The 24,283-nt window shown below is 35.3% G+C and overlaps 2 protein-coding genes across 4 annotated transcripts in view; one reads left to right on the forward strand and one right to left on the reverse strand.

The window, feature by feature from the left end:
• The window catches only part of SKP2 (S-phase kinase associated protein 2), a 124,514-nt gene that overhangs the window by 46,017 nt on the left and 54,214 nt on the right, over window positions 1-24,283 (forward strand). The window contains exons 10-11 of one of the 2 annotated variants that reach the window (XM_082382411.1): window positions 11,259-11,283; window positions 11,906-14,265. In XM_082382411.1, the coding sequence (XP_082238537.1) occupies window positions 11,259-11,283; window positions 11,906-11,941 (61 nt within the window). In that variant the 3' untranslated portion in view covers window positions 11,942-14,265. Of the gene's footprint in view, window positions 1-11,258; window positions 11,284-11,905; window positions 14,266-24,283 lie in introns of those variants that run through there. The other variant, XR_014241858.1, reaches the window with a different exon arrangement.
• The window catches only part of NADK2 (NAD kinase 2, mitochondrial), a 45,353-nt gene that overhangs the window by 7,146 nt on the left and 13,924 nt on the right, over window positions 1-24,283 (reverse strand). The window contains exons 2-9 of one of the 2 annotated variants that reach the window (XM_082382363.1): window positions 22,976-23,064; window positions 21,999-22,087; window positions 21,046-21,127; window positions 16,210-16,293; window positions 14,272-14,408; window positions 9,287-9,365; window positions 6,254-6,319; window positions 4,814-4,909 (exon numbers count right to left, since the gene is read on the reverse strand). In XM_082382363.1, the coding sequence (XP_082238489.1) occupies window positions 4,814-4,909; window positions 6,254-6,319; window positions 9,287-9,365; window positions 14,272-14,408; window positions 16,210-16,293; window positions 21,046-21,127; window positions 21,999-22,087; window positions 22,976-23,064 (722 nt within the window). The remainder of the gene's footprint in view (window positions 1-4,813; window positions 4,910-6,253; window positions 6,320-9,286; window positions 9,366-14,271; window positions 14,409-16,209; window positions 16,294-21,045; window positions 21,128-21,998; window positions 22,088-22,975; window positions 23,065-24,283) is intronic. The other variant, XM_082382364.1, reaches the window with a different exon arrangement.

Raw genomic sequence — 24,283 nt, forward strand, 5'->3', positions numbered from 1 at the left:
TGGGAAAAGAAGTATTCTCATATACTAATGGAATTATAGAAATTGCAATTGGAGGGCAATTCTGCTCTATTAAGATTTAAAATGAACATATTCTTCAATCTAGTAGTTTATCCTAAAATATATTTGTACATATAATACACAAAGACAAATACAAGGATATTTACTGAAGCATTGTTTATAATAGCAAAACAACTGGGAAGCACATAATAGCAAAACCACAGGAAGCTGGGTAAATAAATTATATTATAGCCACTCAGTAGAATACTATGTAGATATTAAAAAGGCTAAAATACAACTATATGTACTGATAATGGAAAGATAACAATATGTTAAGTTAAAAAACCAAAAGCATTATATGGTATGTATGTGTGCATATATATATAAAACTTACCTGTTTTACTTATATTAAAAAAATATATGCATATACAGAGTGGTTATATCTGGAGATTAGTACTAGAGATATGAAATGAAAGAGACTAACTTTTTGTTGTATACTCTTTGTATTATTTCACATATTTTAAAATGTGTATTTCTTCAAATTATAAAATAGTTTCTGAAGATGAGAAATCTTTTACTAGCAAGATGCCTTGCTTAACCACTTAGGAACAAACGTTAACACAAACATGAATAACTTTTTTTAAAATTAATTAATTAATTAATTAATTTTTGGCTGCGTTGGGTCTTCGTTGCTGCGCACAGGCTTTCTCTAGTTGCGGCCAGCTGGGCTACTCTTCACTGCGGTGCGCAGGCTTCTCATTGGGGTGGCTTGTCTTTGTTGAGAAGCACGGGCTCTACGTGCACAGGCTTCAGTAGTTGTGGCACACAGGCTCAGTAGTTGTGGCTCGTGGGCTCTAGAGTGCAGGCTCAGTAGTTGTGGCGCACAGGCTTAGTTATTCTGCGTCATGTGGGATCTTCCCGGACTAGGGCTCAAACCCGTGTCCCCTGCACTGGAGGCAGATTCTTAACCAATGCGCCACCAGGGAAGTCCCTGAATAACTTTTAAAAGAAGCTCTGTGCTGGGGTCTAAAAAGATGGTTAAGGAAACGTTTAAAAAAAAAAAAACTCTTCCAGGTAATTTGGAATTCTCTTGCCTCTAACTCTTCTCACTCTTCTCAGTAGATAATCCACATGAACAGGAACAATGTTGCATAGTCACACAACTCCAGACCTAATTCAGTGGCTCTTAACATTTTTGAGGAGGAGGAATAAGAGATACTCCGTATACCCTCTAATCCAGTAGCCTCCACATTTTGAGAAATATGAAAACATTTTGGACATTCTCTAAAGAAAAATGCAGATACACAAATTTTTACATTAAAAAATTGGGGTCATTCACAGACCATACCCCTATGCTAAAAAAATCTAAAATCTAGCCCTTGCCTTTCCTATTTTTCACCATTATCTGCCCTCCAATTTCACATTCCAAACACCCCAGGCTCATTCTCGCCTCTGTACCTTTGCTCATACTTACTATGTGGTATAAAGCAAAATACTTTGAGTGTTCTGACTTTCTTATTGTTTAGTATGAGGTTCACAAAACCTATCTCATTCGCATTACTGTCACACACTACAAGACATAAGGCCCTTAGGGCACTACCTGGCTCACAGCAAGAACTCAACACTGAATGAAAATGTCAAATGCAAGGAATATGTATGAGTTATACTCTAATTCCTCTGAATATACCCTTTCCTGAAAGATACTGTTTCGGAATTATACTTTAAATTAAAAGTCACATAAAAATAAGCTATTTATTAGGGTGCCACTGAATTAAAATATGTTTAGGGCAAAAGATATTAATGACTTATATCTCCTTATTGTAGATAAGACTTAGTTTAAGAGAAAAGTCTTATAAGACATGCTCTAACATTCCTAGAACTATGACTTATTAGAGATACCACAAATCAACACAAACTAAGTTCTCTGAATTGGGGTTAAATTAAAACTAATTTCCTGTGGTTGTAATCTAAATCTCAGCCAATTCACTCTACCTTTAGGAGTGGTTTACATTCTATATCAAAGACAAACTATGTGCCAAAGCAGGTGTTAGCTAGCACACAACAACTTTTTCCTTAGATCTACAACCTTGACCCTTCTAAGAGTTCTGATTTGAAACCGGACATAACTTCTACTAAAGACAACCAAACTGAAAGACAGGAGTCTCATATCTTCCTCAGCTAGTAAAACTTTCTCTTAAGAACACCTCCTCACCCTTAATTAAGTCTGCGAGGACAGAATGTATGGAGGAGGAGGACTGGCAACAGTCTTAAGAACTCATGGAAACATAAATAATCCCGCTCTGTGGTACTTCTCCTGGTGTGTGCTACCGATCACATTCCACACTGGGAAGAGGACCGAGATGAGAATGCAACAACTCAGAGACACTTGCTATGCAACATAACCATTACATCCTATGTCTTGTGCAAGAATTTTTGGAAATGCAAAGATGGGATAGCTAATCCCTGAACTCTCTTCCCCCCCCGACCCCAGACACATGATTAGGCTATATTTCCCACCCCCTCTTGCCACATAGCATGTAACTAAGCTCTAGCTAAAGGAACAAGAGTGGCTATCATGGGCAACACTTCTAAGCATGTCTCACAACCTCCCACAGGGGACCGTCCATGCTTTTCCTCCTTCTGTGGCTCATGAGGTCTACAGCTTATAGTTAAGTCCAGAATTTAGATCCTGCCTCCACCATTTATTAGCCACATGGCTTTGGGCAAGTGAGCCAACTTCTGAGACTTTTTAAACTCTATTAATGAAAATAAAATCACTTAATTCCAGAGTATTTTTGAGAATTTAAATAAGACAATATACTTACTTGGGACAAAGAAAGTGCTCAAAGATGGTACTGCAGTAAGTTGAAATTATTAACATATAGAACATATAACTTTCCCTCAGTCCCTCTGGCCCCCAAGGCTTCTCTTTTCTCCCCCTACTTTCTGAAGAGAAAAAGGATCAAAAGATACATGGGAAATGCAATCGTAACGAAAGAATTATCAGTTATGACAGGGAGGACAGTAGAACATGTTAGAAGCAAGTAAGCTACATAGGGCTGAGTAGAGAAGAAAAGAGACTGAGTTAACCAAGGTGGCAGGGACAGGATATAGTTAGAGAGACAGAGAGAGTTGGTTCTATACTAGAGCACAGGAGACAAAGCAGACTTTAATAAGCAACACAGAGAAGACTGAAATTCTAGTCTCAGCCATACTTACTTAAATGCAACATCAAAACAGGACTCAATTATAAAGTGTGTGGTAGGGGACATAAAACTCAATTTTAAAGCATCCAAACTTAAAGTCAGTTTGATAAGCACTGTTTTAGCTGTATTTGTGAGCATGTAGTCATTTATTCAAAAAGTATTTAAGTGACTTTGTATTAAGCACTGTGCTATGCACACAAAAAATTAAGCAGGAAAAAAAAACACTAGTCACTACCCCATGTGCCTCAAGTTGCTCAAACTAACTGGGTATGAGCTTATCAGAAACTAATAATGTGCTAAGTGCTATAACAGTGCGATGAGGAAAAAGTGCTGGGTAAGGGCAAAAAAGGGGATCAATTAATTAGGCTTATGAAAGGAACTAGGTCTTAAGTAAAGGTTTCCTACAGAAGATGACATTTGAAGATTGGAATTTTCAGCCAGTGGATGGAAAGGGGAGAGTGTTCAGGCATTCAATGCAGGAAGAAGCTGCATTGAGCAAAAACAAAAAGCCCAGAGAGAACATGGCTTGTGCTAAGAATTGCAAGTAGCTTGCAGTGTCTCCAGTGTGATGGGTTAGGGTCAGGCAGGAGTAGGCTGGCAAGGAGGTCATACTTAAAGGGCCTTATATGACAGTCTGAGCAATGTGAACATAGGAGTCAATGAAAGTTTTAAAGCACAGAAGGAAACAGTGAGATATACCTACATTTTAGAAATATTACTCTGTGGTAGTAGTATGAATGACAGCCTGAAGAATAAAGTGTGAGACACAAAGAATATTCACTGAAAAGATGGGGCCCTATACCAAAGAAATAGCAATAGCAACTAAAAAAGGGGGCTAGAGCTTCTGAATTATATCTGACAGGATTTAGAGACTGGTAAATGCATAGGGGAGAAAAGGGAGACTCAAAGATAAGAGCAAGGTTTTAAGGAATAATGTGCTTTCCTGAGAATATGAAGTCGAGGTTAAGGGTGATACTATTAAGCAAGACAGGGAACACGGGGAGAACAACTGAAGACAATAAATTCAGTTTTAAATGTGTTGAATTTGAAATGTTATTAACATCCTATATAGTAGGTAAGTTTACAATATGAGTTTATACTCAAGAGAAGACAGCTACAGATAAAGGTCTGGGAGGCATGTGCATGTGTGTACTAAGAAGTAGAAGAGACTTCCCAGAGAGAGGTCACAGGGTAAACAAGTTGCAGGATGTCCCAGGTTATCTCCAGTTAGGTCTTGAATGCACAAACCTCCAGCGTATTTTTTGGTACTGTACTTTGTTTTCATTTCTTTACTATTACTTAAAATATTCATTTTTAAAAATATATAGTCCCTAAAAACATGTCTCATTTTCTTTTTTCTCTTTACAAACCTAGTATGGGAAGCTAAAAAATGACCAGATCCAGGCTGCACTATAATCTAAGAAGTCAAAGCTGGACTCCTGGACCCAATCAATGAGTGTAGCATAAACTGAGCCAACCGATATAATAACACCAGGCTAGCTACCTCTTGTGTATTAGAGGCCTTAGATACACCGATATGAGATAGCAACTAAATTACAATACTTAAAGTATTTCACAAAAGTTGATAAGCAACATCCCAAGTTACTCACCAGGCCTTTGATCCTGTTCCAGTACACAAATTGAGCCCTGAACTCTTCTGTTTTTCCCATGGACCATCATCAACTGAAATCTCGTAGTAGGAAGCCCTGTGAATTGAGAATATAAAAGTGGATTGGCTGAACTTATGTCTCATGGTAAATGAGATAAACATAGTCTTTCAGCGCTGATGAAATCTAAGTAGGCCAGCTTGACTCAGACATACCTGACTTAGTCGGCACACACATCATGATGCTAATTTCAATACTAATTAAGTGAAAAAAATTTTAAAATATCTGCATGTCTGCATCCCTCTCTGATCTATATGCGCCTCCTTTCTATCAATACTTTAACATTTCAAACAGGAGCTTCTTGTAAATTTTTACCTAGCATTGCTGCTACTGCTTTTATGGAAACATACAGAACCTTATTTCAGAATTCAAAAAGAAAATACCATTCCTAAGGGAGTTTCATTCTTGGTAGCTAGTCCTTGATACATCTAAGTCTGCATCTAATCCTTCAAGTTACCAATAGTTTCTGCTAAACTCTTGTTTCTTAAGTTACATACTAATGTGCCTTTTGAATTGCTAGTAAGCTAGCAGAGATAATGAAGTTGTAAAGAAAAATCTAAACCAGTCCTGGATCACTGGACGAAACTAGGGAACAAGAACTGTAAATTTTTTAAAGATTTATATTTCTTATTTAATAAATATGGAATTAACTGAGTCTTCTCACACCAGCAATAATGACACTATTCTTTAACTGCATGAATGTATAAATGATTTGCAACTATTCAAAGAGCTTTTGAAACACGTAAAAGCCTATTTTGTGAACTATATCTTAAAATAATGATGTCACTGGTCAACAATGGGTTACTTTTCTCCAGCAAATAAAAAAGTTAAAATAAACCTTTAACAAAATACAACTTTTCAAAATAATGACAATTATTAGACATGCCTGCAAATACTAACATTCAATGGATAATTTATCTCTTATTCTAACCCTTTCATTTTCTCCTGCCAAGCTCTTGGTTTGTGAACGTTTTACATGATATAACTCCATGTCATTTTTTCTCTAAAGTCAGCATTCTCTACAAAAATAAAAGATAGCAAGCCTAATATTCACATTTAATCTATTTCATAGCTTTGTTATATCTTCCTAGAAAATTAGGAATTTTAGGTACATTAGGAGCCTATTATACACAGACAAGCCATCTGAATCCATAGGAATGGCTGCTATTATGCCAGAATCACATAGAACCAGAGATTATAGGTAAGTGGGGATAGAAGAGAAGCAGAGGTGAAGAGAAAGGAAAGTATAGTCAGGTGAGAGACGTTGAGCCCAAAACAATGAACAAATTTAGTGTCATTCCCACATGCAGGTTTATCAAGATTAGTCAACTCAGAATTTTGGCTTCAGGGAGATTATTTTTTTAAGGCAGCAATAAAACTCACAGTCCCTTTAGAGTGGGTATACTTCTTCTTAAATTGTCCACTGCTACAGCCCAAGAATAAGACATTCTAGGTTAGAACAAATAGGAGAAAAGAAAAAAAATTGGGCTTTTAAAATGTTCTTAAGTCTAAGAACATTAAAAATGAGGCAGGAATAATATTGCTGCACTTCATATTTTCCAAGCAAAGCACTTCAGTTTTCAGGAAGACCACAGTTCTACTGTATACACTGAAGAAGAGCACAGGCTTACCCTGACTCTGTTATTTATTAATTGTGTGATTTGGGGCAATTTACTTCACTTCTCTGAGCCACAGACTTCCCTATAAAATGGAGATAATGATAACATTTGGCAGGACTCAATATTTATTCATTCCATAAACATTATTAAGTGCCTAATATGTTTTAATAAGCACTGTGTTGGTACTGGGGATTTAATGGCAAACATAATAGACACGATCTTCTTGACCTTCATATTCTAGTAAGTAGGTCAGAAATTTTAAAGTAAATAATAATTACCAACTATTTAGAGTGCTGTTTTCTGCTTTAAGCAGTAAACAAGATACTATATAAGAAATAATACAAGATGACCTTGAGATAGCACTGCCAGTGGGAAGGCGTGTACAGGCAGGGGCAGTTCAAAAAATTGGCAATACTTCACAAGTTTTCATGACAACTCAATACAGGATCTGGAATCAGAAATTCTGGGTTTACATGATGGTTCTGATGCTAATTAACTAAATATATGACCTTGGGCAAGTTATTTGAATTCTCCAAATCTCAATTTTTCACTGATAAATACAACTACTTTTCTCACAGAGTTGCTATGAGCATACATGTGACAACTTATACAGCATGCACAGTGCCTGACACATAGCAGGCATCCAATAAGTGTTCATTTCCTTTCTGCCTAAGGGTCTATGTCATAGAATCTTTAAAAATAAGTTCTAACATTTCCAGTAGTTAAATCTTTTTCAGTAGCATCAGAAGCCAACCCATTGCTGCCCTTATCTTAGTAAAGATATCAGGTGAGGCATCTAAGATCACAAAAAGAACAAGCATCAGACATCGGGGTAAACCAACCAAACCACAACCACCACAAAAAAATAAAAGCATTCAATCTAAAACCTCCTAATGGGACTTCACTGAATTTCCAAAAAATCTATCAATTGACCCCAATTTTCCTCCTTTTATAAGTTATTTTTTAGTAAGTACAAATCATAAAGCAACACTAGTAGAAGCTCTCAGAAGTTATGACCTTTAAAATAATACAAACAGAATAATGTAAGCCATTAAATGGCTTCCCTAGAATTAAGCATAAACTCACAAAACATCTTTACCTTTGTCATCTATTTATTTTAATGCAGACCTCCTCCAATCTCATTTTGAAGTTGTTCTCTTCTGCCTCTTTAGCAATAATGACTAGATTATATCACTAATTAGAGTTACATTCTCTTCCTTCTCTCTTATGACACAAATGTATCCATTACTCATTTCCATGCTGTTTCAAACTTGATATGCTATACACAAAGTTTTTCCGTTGCTGCATAAGTCTTACTATATTAAATACATCTTTACATTTTACCATATTTTAAAGTTCTTTAGGTAATATATTTTTATTTGATTTCTTTGAAGAATACATTTTACTTTTAATAATTTTTAAATTATGTATTTTACTACCTTTATGTGAGATACCACTATCTTTACCTTATTCATCTTTATATCCCTAGTGGGTGCACAATGTATTTTATTGCATAAATTTAAAATTATATTAATCAAAATAATTACAACTCAAAAACATCATTCAAATCATTCTGTTGAATCAAGGCTTTGTTCTCTTCAGTACTACCTACCTCAGTTAAGTTATTGGCTAAAATGTGGCTTTTTAAGACAAATTTTTCTCATCATAATTAAACTTCCTATAAAAGGATATGACTTATAATAAAGAGAATTTCAGAATATATGAAACTCTCGGTAAACTAGGGAATCAATTACGTGACCTTCAAAGGGTCACATGGTTCTGGAAGCAGGAAAGTAGGATATAGATTCATCTCTATCTTCCACCCCTAATTCACTTACATCAACAAAAATGAGAAGGAAAGTTCTAACATACTACCAAGAGTTAAATTAACTTTATATTATGGCAGTCACTTTATAACTGGTAACTGGTGTCACACAAAAAAATTTTTGCAAAAAAATTCTACTGACAATTTAAGCCTAAATTATATTCAACACTCACAAAATAGATTTTATCAGTAATAAAATACTGTATTTTTATATTCCTAGTAAAGAACTTCACTAACCTTAATTTTTGGTAATAATGGTTACAAATCTTAAGCTGTCAATACACTTGCTTTATGATGTTGCACTAAGAAGGATCAATATTACCTATGTAGTATACTTGCCAAAAATGCTTATTCTGAATCTTATCGTGCAGAGAAGAAAAAAAAATCATACAAATCTAAAAAAAGGAATATTCTGCAAACCAATTGGCTTAGACCATTCAAAAATGTTAAAATCATAGATGACAAAACAGGGGTGGGGCTAAGAACTGTTCTTAATTAAATCTAAAGGGCCATGATAGCCAAATGTGTTCTCCTTAACTGCATCCTGGACCAAAACAAGCAAACAAATAAATCAGCATTAAAAAACATTAAGACAGTCAGTAGGGCAATTTTAATATGGACTGTCTATAAGATCAATGTTTTATATCAATTGCAAATGTATGCCTATATATCATTCTCTTAAACATTTATAAAGCACCTATATGATAGATTAAAGGCTCTGAGAAATACTGCAGTAAAGAAATCTGAATAACTTTGTTTAACCTAGGGTTTCACAAATTTTTTGGTAATAACACCTTCTTTCCTCTTAACATGTATTAACATGTACAAAGGTTTGGAAATATTTCATTAAATAATTCATTTCTCTTACTTATACAGTATTAATCATTCACAAATCTTAGGTTGTAGAAATAAATAGCTTAAAAATTACTAAAATATTAAATTTCAAACTCAAGATCACAGGTTTAAAAGTACCTGGATGATAGACTCTCTCCAATGAAGACTTCATTTAGCGCTCTCACTGGCAAAAGCTGGGGTCCAGAAGCCTCAAACCCTGAAGGTAATGGAAAAAAAATCCAAGACAGCTCCTTAAACTTTAGAAATTTTATCATATAAATTTTATAAAACATTAATATATTCATATTTGTCTTAATAGTGTCTATACCTTAACATTATTAACATATAAATTCAATCATATTTAAAGTATTCATAATACAGACCCACAAAATCATCTAAACATTATGAAGCAATGAAGCCCCTGTCTCTCCAAAATAAACCTGAGGTCTTCTTGAAACAATTTTTCAAGAGTGATAAAATATATTTATCCATAGCATAAGATTCATGTGGTCACACTTGACTTAGTTTTACTCTGGAAGCTTCAGAAGTAGAAATGATCAAGTACTTCCAAAGGAGAGCCATTCTGGATTTAAGCAGCAAATTACATGAATGGCTCATATAGGAAACCAAATCAGTTATGTTAAAAATCAGATTATTTTTTCAAATAGAAAACCTCAAGAGTGATTTTTAGCAATGGCAGCACTGGAGGAACAGAGCCACATCTCCTTTTATGACTCCTAAAAAAATGTCATCTATTTTTTACTCTATAAGGTTGTATGCACAGCTTAAGTAATCTTCCTTGATGATTACTTAAACATCACTCCATCACACAAAATCCTCCAAAGAATTCCCACTGCTTTCTGGATCAAACTTGTGATTGTCACCTTCAAATGGTCTCTCTTACTTTTTATCTTTTACCAGTCTCCAAATGGAAATGCCAGGCCCTTCCTCTCAGTGTCACCAATAGCAGACTCACTGCACCCAAGAATCTCCTGCTGGGCAAGCACTATGGAACAAGTTCCCTTTTCTGTCTCCTCCACATTTTTTTCCTTAGTCAAAGCTTAAAAGTCCACCTCAGCTGTGGCAGCAGCTAGCCTCTAAGATGGTCCCCAGTGATTCCTGCCTCCTGGTATTCACATTCTTGTACAACTCTCCCTCTCACATCACACCAGGATTAGTCTATGTGACCAACATATGGCAGAAGTGACGGTACGTCACTTCTGTGCTTTGGTTAAAAAAGACACCCTGGCTTCTACCTTGGTCACTCTCTCTCAGATCACTTGCTCTGGGGGAAGATATTTCATAAGCAGTCCAATGGAGAAGCCAACATAGTGAGGAACTGAAGCTAACAGCCATGTGACGAGTTGTGACGCATATCTTCCAGTACAGTCTTGTCTTCAGATACTGCTGTCCCGGCCAACAGCTTGACTGTCACCTCCTGAGAGACCCTAAACTCAAACTAACAAGCTAAGCCACTCTTGGATTCTTGACCTTCACAATCTCTGTGAAATCATAAATATTTTGTTTTAAGATGCTCAATTCTGGGGTAATTTGTTACGTTTTAAGATTCTATGTTTCGGGGTAATGTGTATAGATATCTAATACACATTAGACACTTAATACACTAATAAAACTTTCCACCACTGTCACCAACACAACCACCAATCTATTATTCTCCTCTGACTTGTAGCCTATTTGTTTATATTTATTGAATGTTAATTACATGTACCTCATATCTTTTGGATTATAACTGCCTAAAGTGGCCCAACTATTCTTTCAATTATAAGCTGTTGTTACAATACCAAGGAACCTTTGAAAACTTATTTGACTAAATTATGTAATGGGTTAACATTATCAGCTAAATCTCATTAATATAGTAGAAAGAACGTGACACAAAAAGGTATATAGAAAATTTGCTGTGTTTAATCAAATTTGATTGTACTTCAGACTGCAAAACCTAACTTTTGAAACTCTTAATTTGGTACTAGATAATATTCACATTTTCATATCTGACAAGTTTTACCAATGTAAAAAGTTAAAATTTATTGTTTAAATTATTTTTCTTTGCATAGGGTAAATCACTAATGGAATGTTTTACATCTCCCCACAGATTTTCTGCAAATGCTCAACTAACAGTAAGTACTCACTAAATATTACTAATAAATCTGAAATCTCACCATCAAACTGTAACCATATATTTTTATTTTATATGGTCTTGACTTTTTAATCTCTATACCCGTTTTTCCTCATCCTAATTTTCCTTTCTGTATTGCACTTTTATTATGTGTGCTTGCTGAATTTCACTTGAAATCTTTTATCAAAGAAGGAAGAGAAAACATAAAATTGCTTCGAGTCTCATTAATCATCTTAATTCTGCTTATATTTTCTTTCATGCTAATTGACTACCAAACAATATCTAATCATGAACTGTTCATTTACAACTTGCTTCAACAGGACATGATAAGATGGACTCAATACCAATTAACAATTTTCTATCCAAGAGAATGCATTACAAAATTAAGTATTAATTTGTATTTTTAAGTATAGAATTGTTATACTAGTGACAGAGGCTGCAACCCTGTGCAATTCCCTCACACTGTCAGACTGTTAGACTATGTTTCCAGGTCTACTCGCATTGGGTATACCCATGGGACTAGTAATAGCCAGTAGAATATGAGCAAAAGTAGTGAAAAGGCCTGGCTCCTAAAACTTCCCTAAGCATCCTCCATGCTCTCACTGTCTTCTTCTCCCCACAAGCTACAGAGGACCCAACAGAAGACTCAGAGGCCTTAGAAGATGGTAGAAGCCATTGTTCAGAGGTTGCCTGAACACCCCTTGGACAGTGAGCTGAGCTCTAAATAGACCTTCAGTATGTTAAGCCACTGAGATTATGGGATTGTTTATCAAATCAATTCACTTATCCGAATTAATACAACCAGGCTTGCAAATAAGGAAGTTACTAGTTTATGTGATTAAAAGTTTTTAAAAAAATAACTAATAAATCAACCCTACCTTCCCTTGAAGGTATAAAGGTAATAAAAGTGAATTCTTCTTCATTAACTTGTATACAAATATAACCTAGTTAAGGATAGATAACACTAGATAGAAAATTTTATTTGCTTAAAAGTTATATCATCCCTTTTGCAAGCTGTTTAAAAAAAAACAACTAGGATTGTTTTTCTCTGTAATCTTTTGTTCTAAATTAGAAAGCGATCAGGGATCAAACATGGTGGTATATTTACAATCTCAAACCTACTCCTATATTCAAAAATCCCAAATGGCAGCTTCCTAGGAAATGTTCCCTGCCAACTTGAAGAGAATTTAAATAGCAAATATGAGTTATACCTTGAAATCCTTCTAAATTTTTCTCAGAAAATAAAGCTCTTTTATAAAAAAAAAGAACCCAAAAAAACCCTCTAACAAGCCCACTAAAATAGTGCCTAGACATTGTAAATGTTATATAATTGCTAATAACAACATTAATAATTAATATAAGTAAAGTAATTTCCAGGGTTATTATTGAGAAATCTGAAACTACTCTGATTCCAGATTCTTTATATATCAAATAACCTGTTCCAACAACAATCACCACCAACACCACCATCACTTCCTTTCTGGAAGCTTGCAAGAGGTTTGCTTTATCCCTAGTATTCTGACATACCTTGGTGTGGGACCTCTTACCACTGACTATATTAAGTACTTTGTGGGTCCTTACATTCAAAAACTGGTGCCTAAGTTTTGAGAAATTTTCTTATATATATTTTATTTTGAACATTTTCTGTTCTTTTTCTAGAACTAACACTAATGAGATAGGAACATCCTGAATATTACTAAGTTTATATGTAATTTTGTTTCATATATGATATATTAATTTAGCTTATAAACTAAAAACAGTGAATCTGAGATAGGAATCTGAGCAATGAATCTTTAAATACCAATCTACATCTTTCCTATAATGCTGTTGGTGAAAAAAACCAAATCCTGAACATCTTTTGGAGACAGCAATAACTTCTTTTGGTGAGGTATAAAGTAAAATTTCTAGCTAAGATTTTAATATCTTAAAAAAATTTTTTTTAATCTTAATATTTACTGTAATATTTCAAAAATGATAATAAGAAATCATATGCTTATGAATTACTTGAAAGATGTCTAGATTTTTAAAATAATTACTTAAAAACTTTCAAAAAATCAAATGATTTTTTTTTCCCGGGGAAGAAGAAGCATCTTTTAAACATGGCATTAACTCAGTCTAGGAACATGTTAACCTATAAAGCTATAAATCACCATGAAAAACTCTGAAAAAAAAATAAACATAAGTAAACATTAAGATACCATGAAAAGACAGAAACAAAGACAGAAAGCAGATATGTAAAGATAGCTTTTGCTGATAAGTTTAGCCAAGAAATGAAATGCAGGAGGAAAAAATATCCTTTTATACAGTCCACAGACATTTAGGATATCTCTTGGGATCTTCTTGCATCATAAAAGTCTTACAGTTACTGGAAAAAGTGGGAAAATATCGCTAAATTATAATCCACAAATTAGCTCAAAACTGAGCATTCATCTTAACACAACAAAAAACCTGCATATCACATTATGCTAATATTCTCTTAGCATCTTACACAAGTATTTGAAATGCAAATCTTAAAGCTGGGATGCGAAAATTTCCTAACAAAACGATTCTAATCCATAACTAGAACCATGGGAAATATAATTAAATGTAAATATATAAATGTATAATTATTATGAAATCTTCCACAGATTAGTTCATTTTCTTTCTACCACTTTCTTTTTTCTTTCTGACATTTCAAAGATTAAGGCCAAGAATCTTTCCCTAAGTATTAACTATCCTCTTGGACATTTTATAGTCCTTCCCTAATCAGTGAGTTTTCAAACCCACCCTAGAAAAAATTTCACATGGAAATATGCTATATTTGTTATTTCAGAATCTAATCATAATAAATTTTACAACTCAAGTAGTTCACTGCACTTCCTTAAGTGTTGTCAGTGGCACCGAAATCCCCAAATAAGTTAATTATAAATTATTACTTCTAGAAATTAGAGATCAAAGGAACTATAAATTACATATTGCCCCAAACACACTTAATTCCCAATCTACCTACTTTCGTCATGAACTCTCTCAATGTTGAAGGCTCTACTATGCTGATTCAAACTTAGCTGCTGTTCATGAAGGTCCACAGGAACAGGGTTGATGCCAGTCCCTTCAAGGTATAACCTGATTCGCTGCCTCCACAACCATCTTAGAAGAGTGAAGGAAAAGCAAATTATATTAAAATAGAATAAATTAAACAAAGGATTAGACATTATAATTTCTCCAAATTAAAAAATTCATATTGAAAAACTAGTTATTCCATGAATTTATTATACCAGAAACACCTAAAACCCACAGGTTCCTGATCAAAGACAGATTTAGATGTTTATTTCTCTTTTCTACTGTAATGGAAATATCTAATGTATTTGTATAAAACCTCCCAAATAACTTGAATTAAAGTCAAACTCTTTATCAAGTATTCATTAAATCCTATATACTTAGCTAATAGTTGTGTTTTGCTCATCAAAAAGTATATAACACATATATAAAAAAGAAAGCATTCTGAAATTAAAACACTATTATGTTAAGGTGGTCAGATTAGATAAAAAAAATCCCTTCCCTGAAATTCTGTAATAATGTTTTTCTGTTTTTTACAATAAGAGATCAATAACAAATATTATAACACTTAAGATTACACCTAAAACTTAAATGACTTTTTGGTAAAAGTAAAGAAAACAAGAATCAGGTTTAATTTCAAAATCAAAAACTAACATATGAAAAAGCCAATGGGACAGATTCTACTAGGTAAGTATACAAAAATATACTCCTACTTGGAGTATATTAGTCATTTGTGAAGGTGCTAAACTTCTGAAATGACTAGAAACTGGAATCGTTACTAAAAAAAATGATTCCAGGGACTTCCCTGGTGGTGCAGTGGTTAAGAATCCGCCTGCCAATGCAGGGGACATGGGTTCGAGCCCTGGTCCAGGAATATTCCTCATGCCGTGGAGCAACTAAGCCTGTGCGCTGCAACTACTGAGCCTGTGCTCTAGAGACCGCGTGTCACAACTACTGAGCCTGCATGCTGCAACTACTGAAGCCCGCACGCCTAGAGGCCGTGCTCCGCAACAAGAGAAGCCACCGCAATGAGAAGCCCACGCACCGCAACGAAGAGTAGCCCCCGCTCGCTGCAACTAGAGAAAGCCCGCGTGCAGCAATGAAGACCCAACACAGCCAAAGATAAATAAAATAAATAAATTTTAAAAAAATGATTCCAGAAGTCAAGAAGATTTAATACAATTTCACAAATACCTAGAGAAAAAAAGTTTTCTCAAACTATAAAATCTAGGCTAAGTCAGGGAAAGAAAAGTCCAACTTGGCTCTCTCCAATTAATCGGCCAACCTCAACTCAGCTCCTCCTTCCACCCTTCTCTTTTCAGGGCAGTCTGACCACTGAACAAATTAAGTGAAAGAAATATGAAAAAACATCTCCACTGCTTAAGAAATACCTAACATGTAAGACAGAGATACCAGGAATCTCAGCATGGTTAGAGTAAATCTAACCCTCAGTCATTCTGGACGGGAGATGAGGATAAAAAAAATAAAATCTCAGAGAATTTGAACATTTAATTTTTCACCAACAGTTTTAATCATCTTTCTACCAAACTGCTAAAAACATGTAACGAGGTTAAAGTAGAGAAATGGCCTCTATCTCACTGAAGGAGAAAAACCTCTAATTGCAATTACATTACAGGCCAAGTGGCACTTGGCAGGGTTTCTCCATACAGTTCCAGTCGGGCTGGAAAAAGGGAAGTTAGATGTGGTTGTGACTCAGCTAATGTATTATTTTTTATGGCTACTGTTACAACTATGGACTAATCCAAATATTATCTAATTTGTTCTGTTTAACAGCATTTTTAATGGCACACAATAATAATATAATTATATAATAATAATAATAATATTATCTTAATAAGATAATGATAGAGCAATAGTAAGAAATTCCTACCTGAACTCACCACGGTAGAACTTCTGTAAGGCTTCTGGGAAGGAATGCGTGTATCGAACAGGAAGACATAAATGACCCTCAGACCTTTATTTTAAAAGGAATTTGCGTGGTGTAAAGGGAAGAAGAAAAAAAAGTACTTAATTCAAAAGGTATCACTGAACTACAAAAATCAGATATGAAATTTTTTGAATTTCTACTTCTATAATTCATTTTGCCACAAATTGTCTATACTTTCAACAAGAACAAAAAAAAGACCAAATAGAAATAGTACTTTAAATCCAGGTTTAATGCCATAATACAACTTAAGTTTCCACATTACAGTAAAACTAAAAATAACAGCGAATTTGCCACTGATTGATTTCCCTGTAAAATTATCTAATGTTATAGTGGTACTTGCATCTTACCTTTAAATTATTTAACTATAACTTTGGGCAAGTCACTTTAGCATCAGCTTCCTCATCTCTAAAAGGGCCATAAAACCACTAATCTAAAAGGTTATTCTGAGGAATCAAACTATTTATGTGAAAGTTTTTTGAACCATAAATCCCTTTTAAATGTATTTAAGATGTTCTCTTAACCAAAAGAGAACTCACAGCTTAATCTAATGTAACCCTTCATTTATTCAAAAAATATATAAGGATGAGCTCCTTCAAGGAGTTAACAGCTTTACGTGGAAGACAAATTTTTTTTAAAATTGCAAATTACAAAGTGTTAAGATTGCCTATAGGTTGATACAGGAAGATGAGAGGATATGGCACCTAATGTGAGGAAAGGTGTCCAGAAAGTTCAATCATCATCATTTATATGATGCTTCAATCTTGAAGGAAATGTTGAGAGTAGGCCTGGCAAAACAAACCCTTAATAATAACTGTAAATTAACATAAATGTGAAGAGCAGAGAAAAAGGCTTTTACAAAGGTGTGACTAATCAATTTATCTGAGAGGGTCAACATTGTGGTTAAGAAACTTAGGCAGGGGACTAAATTTTTAAAATTTTTATATTTACTGCAATACTTCTCTACAGTGCTAAGATTATAAAAGATAATCAACATTTGATAGAATACCTATGGAGGTCAACTGCAGGTCTAAAACACTCTAGAGAGAAGAATCTAGACCTGACCTGGAGGATTCACTTTCATTGTGGCTTACTCACTGGTGCTAGCTGTTGGCAAGAGGCCTCAAGTCTCTCCACGTGAGCCTCCCCACAGGGCGGCTCTGGTATCCTCACATCACGGTGGCCGACTTACTCCAGAATGAGCAATCCAAGAGACCAATACAGAAGTTGCAATACCATTTATGACCTAGCCTTGGAATTCACACACGTTATTCCATATTCTATTGGTCCCACAGGCCGGCCCTGATTGAATACAGAAGTGGGAAGGGAACCACATAAAGGTGTAAATACTAAGAGGCTACCTTGGAGGTTGGCTATCACATGCCCTCCATCCCATTTTGATCATTAAGCATTTAAATGTCATAATTATTTACAGGGGTCAGTAGAGTGAGTACAGAATACAAAAGAGAAAACCGAAATTGTATATTTAACTTAGATGAGTCCACAAGTGAGCCATCTTAGAAGCAGATCCTCCAACCCAAGTCAAACCTTCGGATGCCTGCAGCCCCAGCTGACATCTGACGACTATAACCTCATGAAAGATCCCAAGTTAAAACCACCCGGCCAAGCTCTTCCTGGATTCCTGACACACAGAAACCATGAGAGATAATAAATGATTATTATTGTTTTAAGCCTCTAAGTTTTGGGATGATTTGTTATGCTGCATTTGACAACTACTACAGAAAAGAAGAAACTTAAGTTGAACATTAACTTCTGGGCTTATTTAAGGATTGTGAGACACCTCAGTGCTTAAGAAAAAGAATTTAGGCAACCTGAATTATGGAACAAGCCAGGTGCTTAATTCATTTCTGCCTGAAGGCAAAAAGAAAAACCAGAGGACTTCTAGAACACATCATTTTAGGCAGAAATTAGAGAAGCAACACCTGTTGCTTACCAGTTTCAAAATCCCCACAGGCTAATGAGTATTAAGCCAGCTTTTAAAGGAAAATATATTTCAACAAACTGTATAAAATATGATCACTAAAGAATCTCTTACTTTAATGATGTAAAGATATGTCATTGCAAAGTTCTAAAATACACGTGCACAAATACTAAAGGCAATTAAAATGCTAGCAATAGAGAAATTAAGTCCTATACTCAAGGAATTTATAGTCTCATGGAAGAGACAAACAATCAAGCAGAAAATAATATGAAGAGATAAGTGCTCTCTGTACAAGGAATCATAGTCAGAGCCCAGGAGAGGTACCAGTCTTGAATGAAAAAGAACTACACAATTGAGTAAGTGTCGTAAGGGCACACTAGGCAAAAGCACAAACAAAGGCATGAAAAGCACATGGACATCTGGAGAACTCTTTCACTTACTCTTTCAAACTCTTTCTTGATATCAACAAAGCTCCTCACCAGAGCAAAAACTCCCATATGTGAGCCTTCAATCATGACATTAGGATGCTCATACATTACACTGCACTTAAGAACAACCTTCAGAGGTTAGGGGAGAGGGGACTGAATGAAGGTGGTCAAAAGGTATAAACTTCCATCTATAAGATAAGTAAGTACTGGGGATGTAATGTACCACATGATGGCTATAGTTAACACTGGTGTACGGTACATTTGAAAGTTATTAAAAGAGTAGATCCTAAGAGTTCTCATCATAAGGAAAAAAAACTTTCCCCTCCTTTTTTTTTTTTTTTTTCCAGCTATATGAGTTGACAGATGTTAACTAAACTTATTGTGGTAATCATTTCACAACACATGTAAGTCAAGTCATTATGCTGTACACCTTAAACTTATACAGTGCTTTATGTCAATTATATCTCAATAAAACTGTGAAAAAAATACAATTAAAAAAACCCCAAAGAACAGACTTTAGGAAGGATCCTAGAATGTTCCTAGAGAGGCATCAGTCTTTTTTTTAAGCTGAAGAATGTATAGTGCCTACAGGTAAATGAGGATAGATGAAACTAGAAAAGCAGATAGGCAACAGATGGTGAAAGATCATATATACTATGCTACGGAATTTGCAATATAACCTGAAGGTCATAAGGAAACCCTGAAAGACTTTAATTAAGGAGTGGATACAATCAAATTTGTACTTTGGAAAGACTATTAAGGCAAAGTATAAAGAATGGGTTGGAAAGAGCAAGACTGGAAGTTACTACAGTAATTTAAACCCCAAACTATAAAGCTATGCTTAAATACAGTGAGGAGGGCAAGAGATGGACTCAAAGGTAAGATCTCTAAAACTTAGAACTAAATCCCCAGACCAATACGACGAAGGGAGTGAGGGAAGGCGGTGAGGGATGGGTCATCACAGCTTCAGCACCCATTATGATTCCATTTATCAAGTATGGGTGGGGGGAAGGAGATAAGTTCATCTGTAGACATGTTACATTTTTAATGCCACCGGATACATGCAAGTGGAGGCCAGTATGGCTAGAATAGCATGAAGAAAGGGAAAATGATAGGACATAAGGACACAGAATAGTCAGGGGCCAGATAATGTAGAGTCCTGAATGTCACAGTGAAGGGGACCAACTGTCCCAGTTTGCCTGAGACTTACAATTTTCCCAGGACATAGGACTGTCGGTGTTAAACTGAGAAAGTCCGAAGCAAACCAGGATGAGGATGAGTTGGTCACCCCAGTCATAGTAAAAATTAGATTTTATTCTGAGTTTGATGGGGAACCACAGTAAGACTTTGAGCAGAGGTCACATAATGTATCAAACTTTTATAAAACAATCACTGTGGCTGCAGTGGGGAGAAGAGACTATAGTGTAAGAGTAGAAGCAAGATCAGTGTTGGATATACAGATTCTGGAGTCACCAGCATCTAAGTTAAAACGACAGATGTTAATCAGTTATTCTGGAGACAGCACAGACAGGAGTAGAAAAGACTCACCCATGATTGAGCAGAAACATAATGGTACAAAATATTTAAGAAATTTGTCAGGAAAGTGAATGAAGTAAGGGAGAATTAAGAAAAAAAAATAGAGGGGATCAACACACTGAAAGTCAAAGGGCAGATTTACTAGAATTGAGGAAGTAGGACTGCTATTAAGGTAGGCAGCTATGGTCAGAGTGATTTGAGAGGTGGGGAAATTCTAGGTGATGACAAAGTCCAAGTATGATCATGGCTGTGGGTGGCTGGAACAGAATGAGGATAAATGTCAGTGAAGCTTAGGAAAGGAAAAAAAAGTGATAATAGGGTTTGGTCTATTTATTAAGTCAACGAAGTCACCCAGGAAATCAGTGGAGGCATATTCAGGAATGTAGATGAGAGCCAGAAGGAAGGGCAGAAGATGGGACATCATTAACTCAGCCATCCAGCAACACCGAAGTCACGAGTACTCACCCGGGTCAAGGGCTCAAGTCTATTCTCCCACAGATATTACTCCCAAACTACCCGGGAAGTCAAATGTGAGAACTTGTCCATCCCATATCATAATTTTCTGCCACCAACGCCAGCTAAATGCGTATATTTCTCATGCCTAAGCTAAAGAAGAGAGCAATGTCCTTGAAAATAACGACAAAGAAGAGAAATCTACTAAAGGTAGAGATCAATTCTACATGCCTAAATTTCATCACTGAAATGATTTTGGAACATGGTTCTAACATTCACGATAGCCAGGAACGGTGATGTTTCCACTTACACAGCATGCACCATAGAAAACACCCTGTACCAATAGGATAAGGAGCTTCCAAATTTAAGATTTATCATAAATAGGTACTATGCAAAGCAAAGCACAAAAAAGTTTCTCCTTACCGTTCTGGGTCAGTGTTTACTCCAATAACTGGTTTAAGTCTGTCCAAGACTTTACTTGCTGCCAAAAGCATTGTGCCATCACCTAAAGGACATAAGACATAACCAGACTTGTTACAAAACTAGTTTTTAACAACATTTTGAACACTAGTTCTTTTAATAATCCCACCCGTACCCCATCCTGTTGGCTGCCACAGTCTACTCCTTTCTACCCACTATCCCTCTGTATTATCTCTCCCACTCTAATCCAGAATTTCTCAACAGTGGCAAGATGGACACTTCAGGCCAGATAATTCTTTGCTGTGAGGGCTGTCCTGAACTTTGTAGGGTGGCGAGCAGTATCCCTGGCCACCCACTGGATGCCAGCAGTAGCCTCCAACTGGGAACCGTTATTCTAACCCTACCACTTCTATTAACCAATCCTCTTTCCCTCTCGCATAACATCAGTCCCAATTCATAAATTATTTTGATGAGAATACATCCAACAAAAGTGTCCAGCTTTGGATTTTTCTCTCCAAAAAAAATGTAAAGGTTTAGTCACTAACATAATAATAAAGCTCAGGAAAAAACAAGTGTAAGTGTAAGTATATTGGGGCCAAAGAGGGATGGAATTTATCTAATCTCATTAAATTCTTAAACTCAACTTTTTTTTAAAGACTGCCATAACTAAACCAAAATAGTTATAAATAATCCTTTGAATCATACTTAAAGTTAAATACACACTTTAAATATACACACAGAAATACATGCACAGAACCTCACAGTAACATCGTTCACTAGAAAAATAAAATGTTGTATAAAGCACATCTTTTAAAACCTGATCTTAAAAATCCAAAAATTTGTCTTATGGTAGGACTCTGAAAGCTTCATCACAGCTAGACCACAGGGTATTTGGCAATATGATTATTAAAGAGCATTTCCATATTCCAGCACCTTTACCTCTGCAAAAGTATTACCTCCTGCAGCTATGACAGCATCTGCCCATCGAACAGTTTCTTCATCATATTCTCTCCTCTTTACGAGACGAACCTCAATCCCCTCATTCCTAAGATAAAAAAAGTAAAGCGTGTATAAAATTTCCACTAACATAAAGGAGTATGTTTTTTGAGGGCAAATTATTACAATAGAGATTTAAAATAAATAAACAAGTTTGTTTTATAAACAAATTTATGTTTAGCTTTGTAAGGTCAGCTTCATTTTCACTTAACCACAACAACCAATTAACTATTAACTATAGGAAACATATGAATAAACTATCCCAAATCGCCATGTGCTTTAAAAACATCTCTTAAAGTCCTTGACGAATAGCAATATTGATTAGTTACAATTGCATTTCCTTTTCTCTACTCTTTCTGATACTAAAATTCATTAATACAAAACGGCCTAGAAGACTAACACCTCAAGAGACAATTTTTTAAATTATAAAAGTGAATAGCTGTTATTTTAAATTCAACAAATATTGAGTGCCAGACACTGAAAGTGATTAAAATACTTTCTAATTTGCGTGTTCTCACACTGATTCTCTTGCATACACAGAAACTTATCTGCTGACTCATTTAGCCCCTAATTAACTGAAGTTTCTGTACTTATAATTTTTAGACATTCAAAGACTATTATAATGAACACCTACATAATCCACTATTCTGTTTAAGAAATAAAACACTGCACTACAGTTGAAGCCTGCTGTGTACAAAATTAACTCTTTGTAGAAAAGGCACTTCTTGGGCAGACCAAATAATAACTGAAAATCTGTGAAATTTTCAGAGTACAATAAAAATTTCCTTAAAAACACTATAATATCAGGTCCATTAGCCATGATATAATTTTCTTAAAATGATTCTATAATGGCCATCTTTACTAAAAATCTAAGTATTAGCTGCTAGTAAAAATAAAAATTGCAAGTCCCACTCAAGACCTGATCCCACAGACTTACCGTAAACTATCAAGAATGTGCTCTACATTTTTGGTGTGAATATGATGTCGTTCAAGCAGTCCACTGTAGCTAGAGCCTTTCAATGCAAGCTATATCAAAATAAAACAAGTTTTGCCTTATTACATAATATATATTACATATTATATTTCTTTAAAAAGCCCTATATAAAACAGAATGGGTTTTTTTTTTTGAAGATACATTTTAATGACTATCTGTGAAACCTACACGTATAAACTTAATTAGAAAGTCTGGTTCCAGAAAATCATAACTTGGTTTTAATATCAAATACAGCAGTAAGTTTCCTGAATCACGTGGTCAACGGGATCGCAAAACTCTCATGTTTTATAGCTTGAGTGCTTTTTTTTCCTGAATGGATTTTTAACATACTGCACATGGCTACTGAAGACCATAGATGAACTAGTATTTTAGAAGGCAGTTAGATGACCTTTGTTCTACTTGGATTTTCAGCTCTCTTGTATTCAGATTTATGAACTCTATTTGGAATTTACACAATCCAAACAAATGGCTTGTTAGCTGCTTGAGAATGGATAACTTTTAGATATAAAGACATACAGCCTTCAAGGATTATTTTTCCTAGTCATTTAGAATATTTTATAATGTCACTATCTTATCATTAATATTCTTTTAAAGTACATGTCTTCTAAATAATCCATAAAGTAAAATGTTGAGAGAGAAGTTTAGAAACATCCATTTAATCATCAAGTAGGAAATATGTCCACTAGAGTGAATGCTAGAATTAAAAAGCATGTTATTTTCCGCATACAACAAAATTACAACTACTTACAGAGAAACTATTCAAGAAAAAAACCAGAAGACTAGCAGAAAAGATCATCTACAACTGAAGATATAAAAGAGAACCACAACGAGACAGGTAAGAGGTTCAGAGATGCAGTATAGTCAATACCCATACCCCTGGGTGGGCAACCCACAAACGGGGGGAAATAATTTACAATTGCGGAGGTTCCTCCCAAGGAGCAAGGGGTTGGAGCCCCACACTGGCTCTCCAGCCCAGTGGCTCTGCATTGGGAAGACGAGTCCCCAGAACATTTGGCTTTGAAGGCCAGCAGGGCTTACTTTCAGGAGAGCCGGGGCTTTGGGGAATAGAGACTCCACTCCTAAAGGGCACACACAAAATCTCACACGCTCCAGGACCCAGGGCAGAAGCAGTAATTTGAAAAAAGCCTGGGTCAGACCCATCTGCTGATCCTGGAGAGGCTCCTGAAGAGACAAGAGGCAACTAGAGCTCACCCTGGGGACACAGACTGGTGACAGTCATTTTGGGAAGCT

Source organism: Balaenoptera borealis (genome assembly GCF_965194805.1).
Source record: "Balaenoptera borealis genome assembly, chromosome: 2".
In the NCBI taxonomy this organism is placed as follows: Eukaryota; Metazoa; Chordata; class Mammalia; order Artiodactyla; family Balaenopteridae; genus Balaenoptera; species Balaenoptera borealis.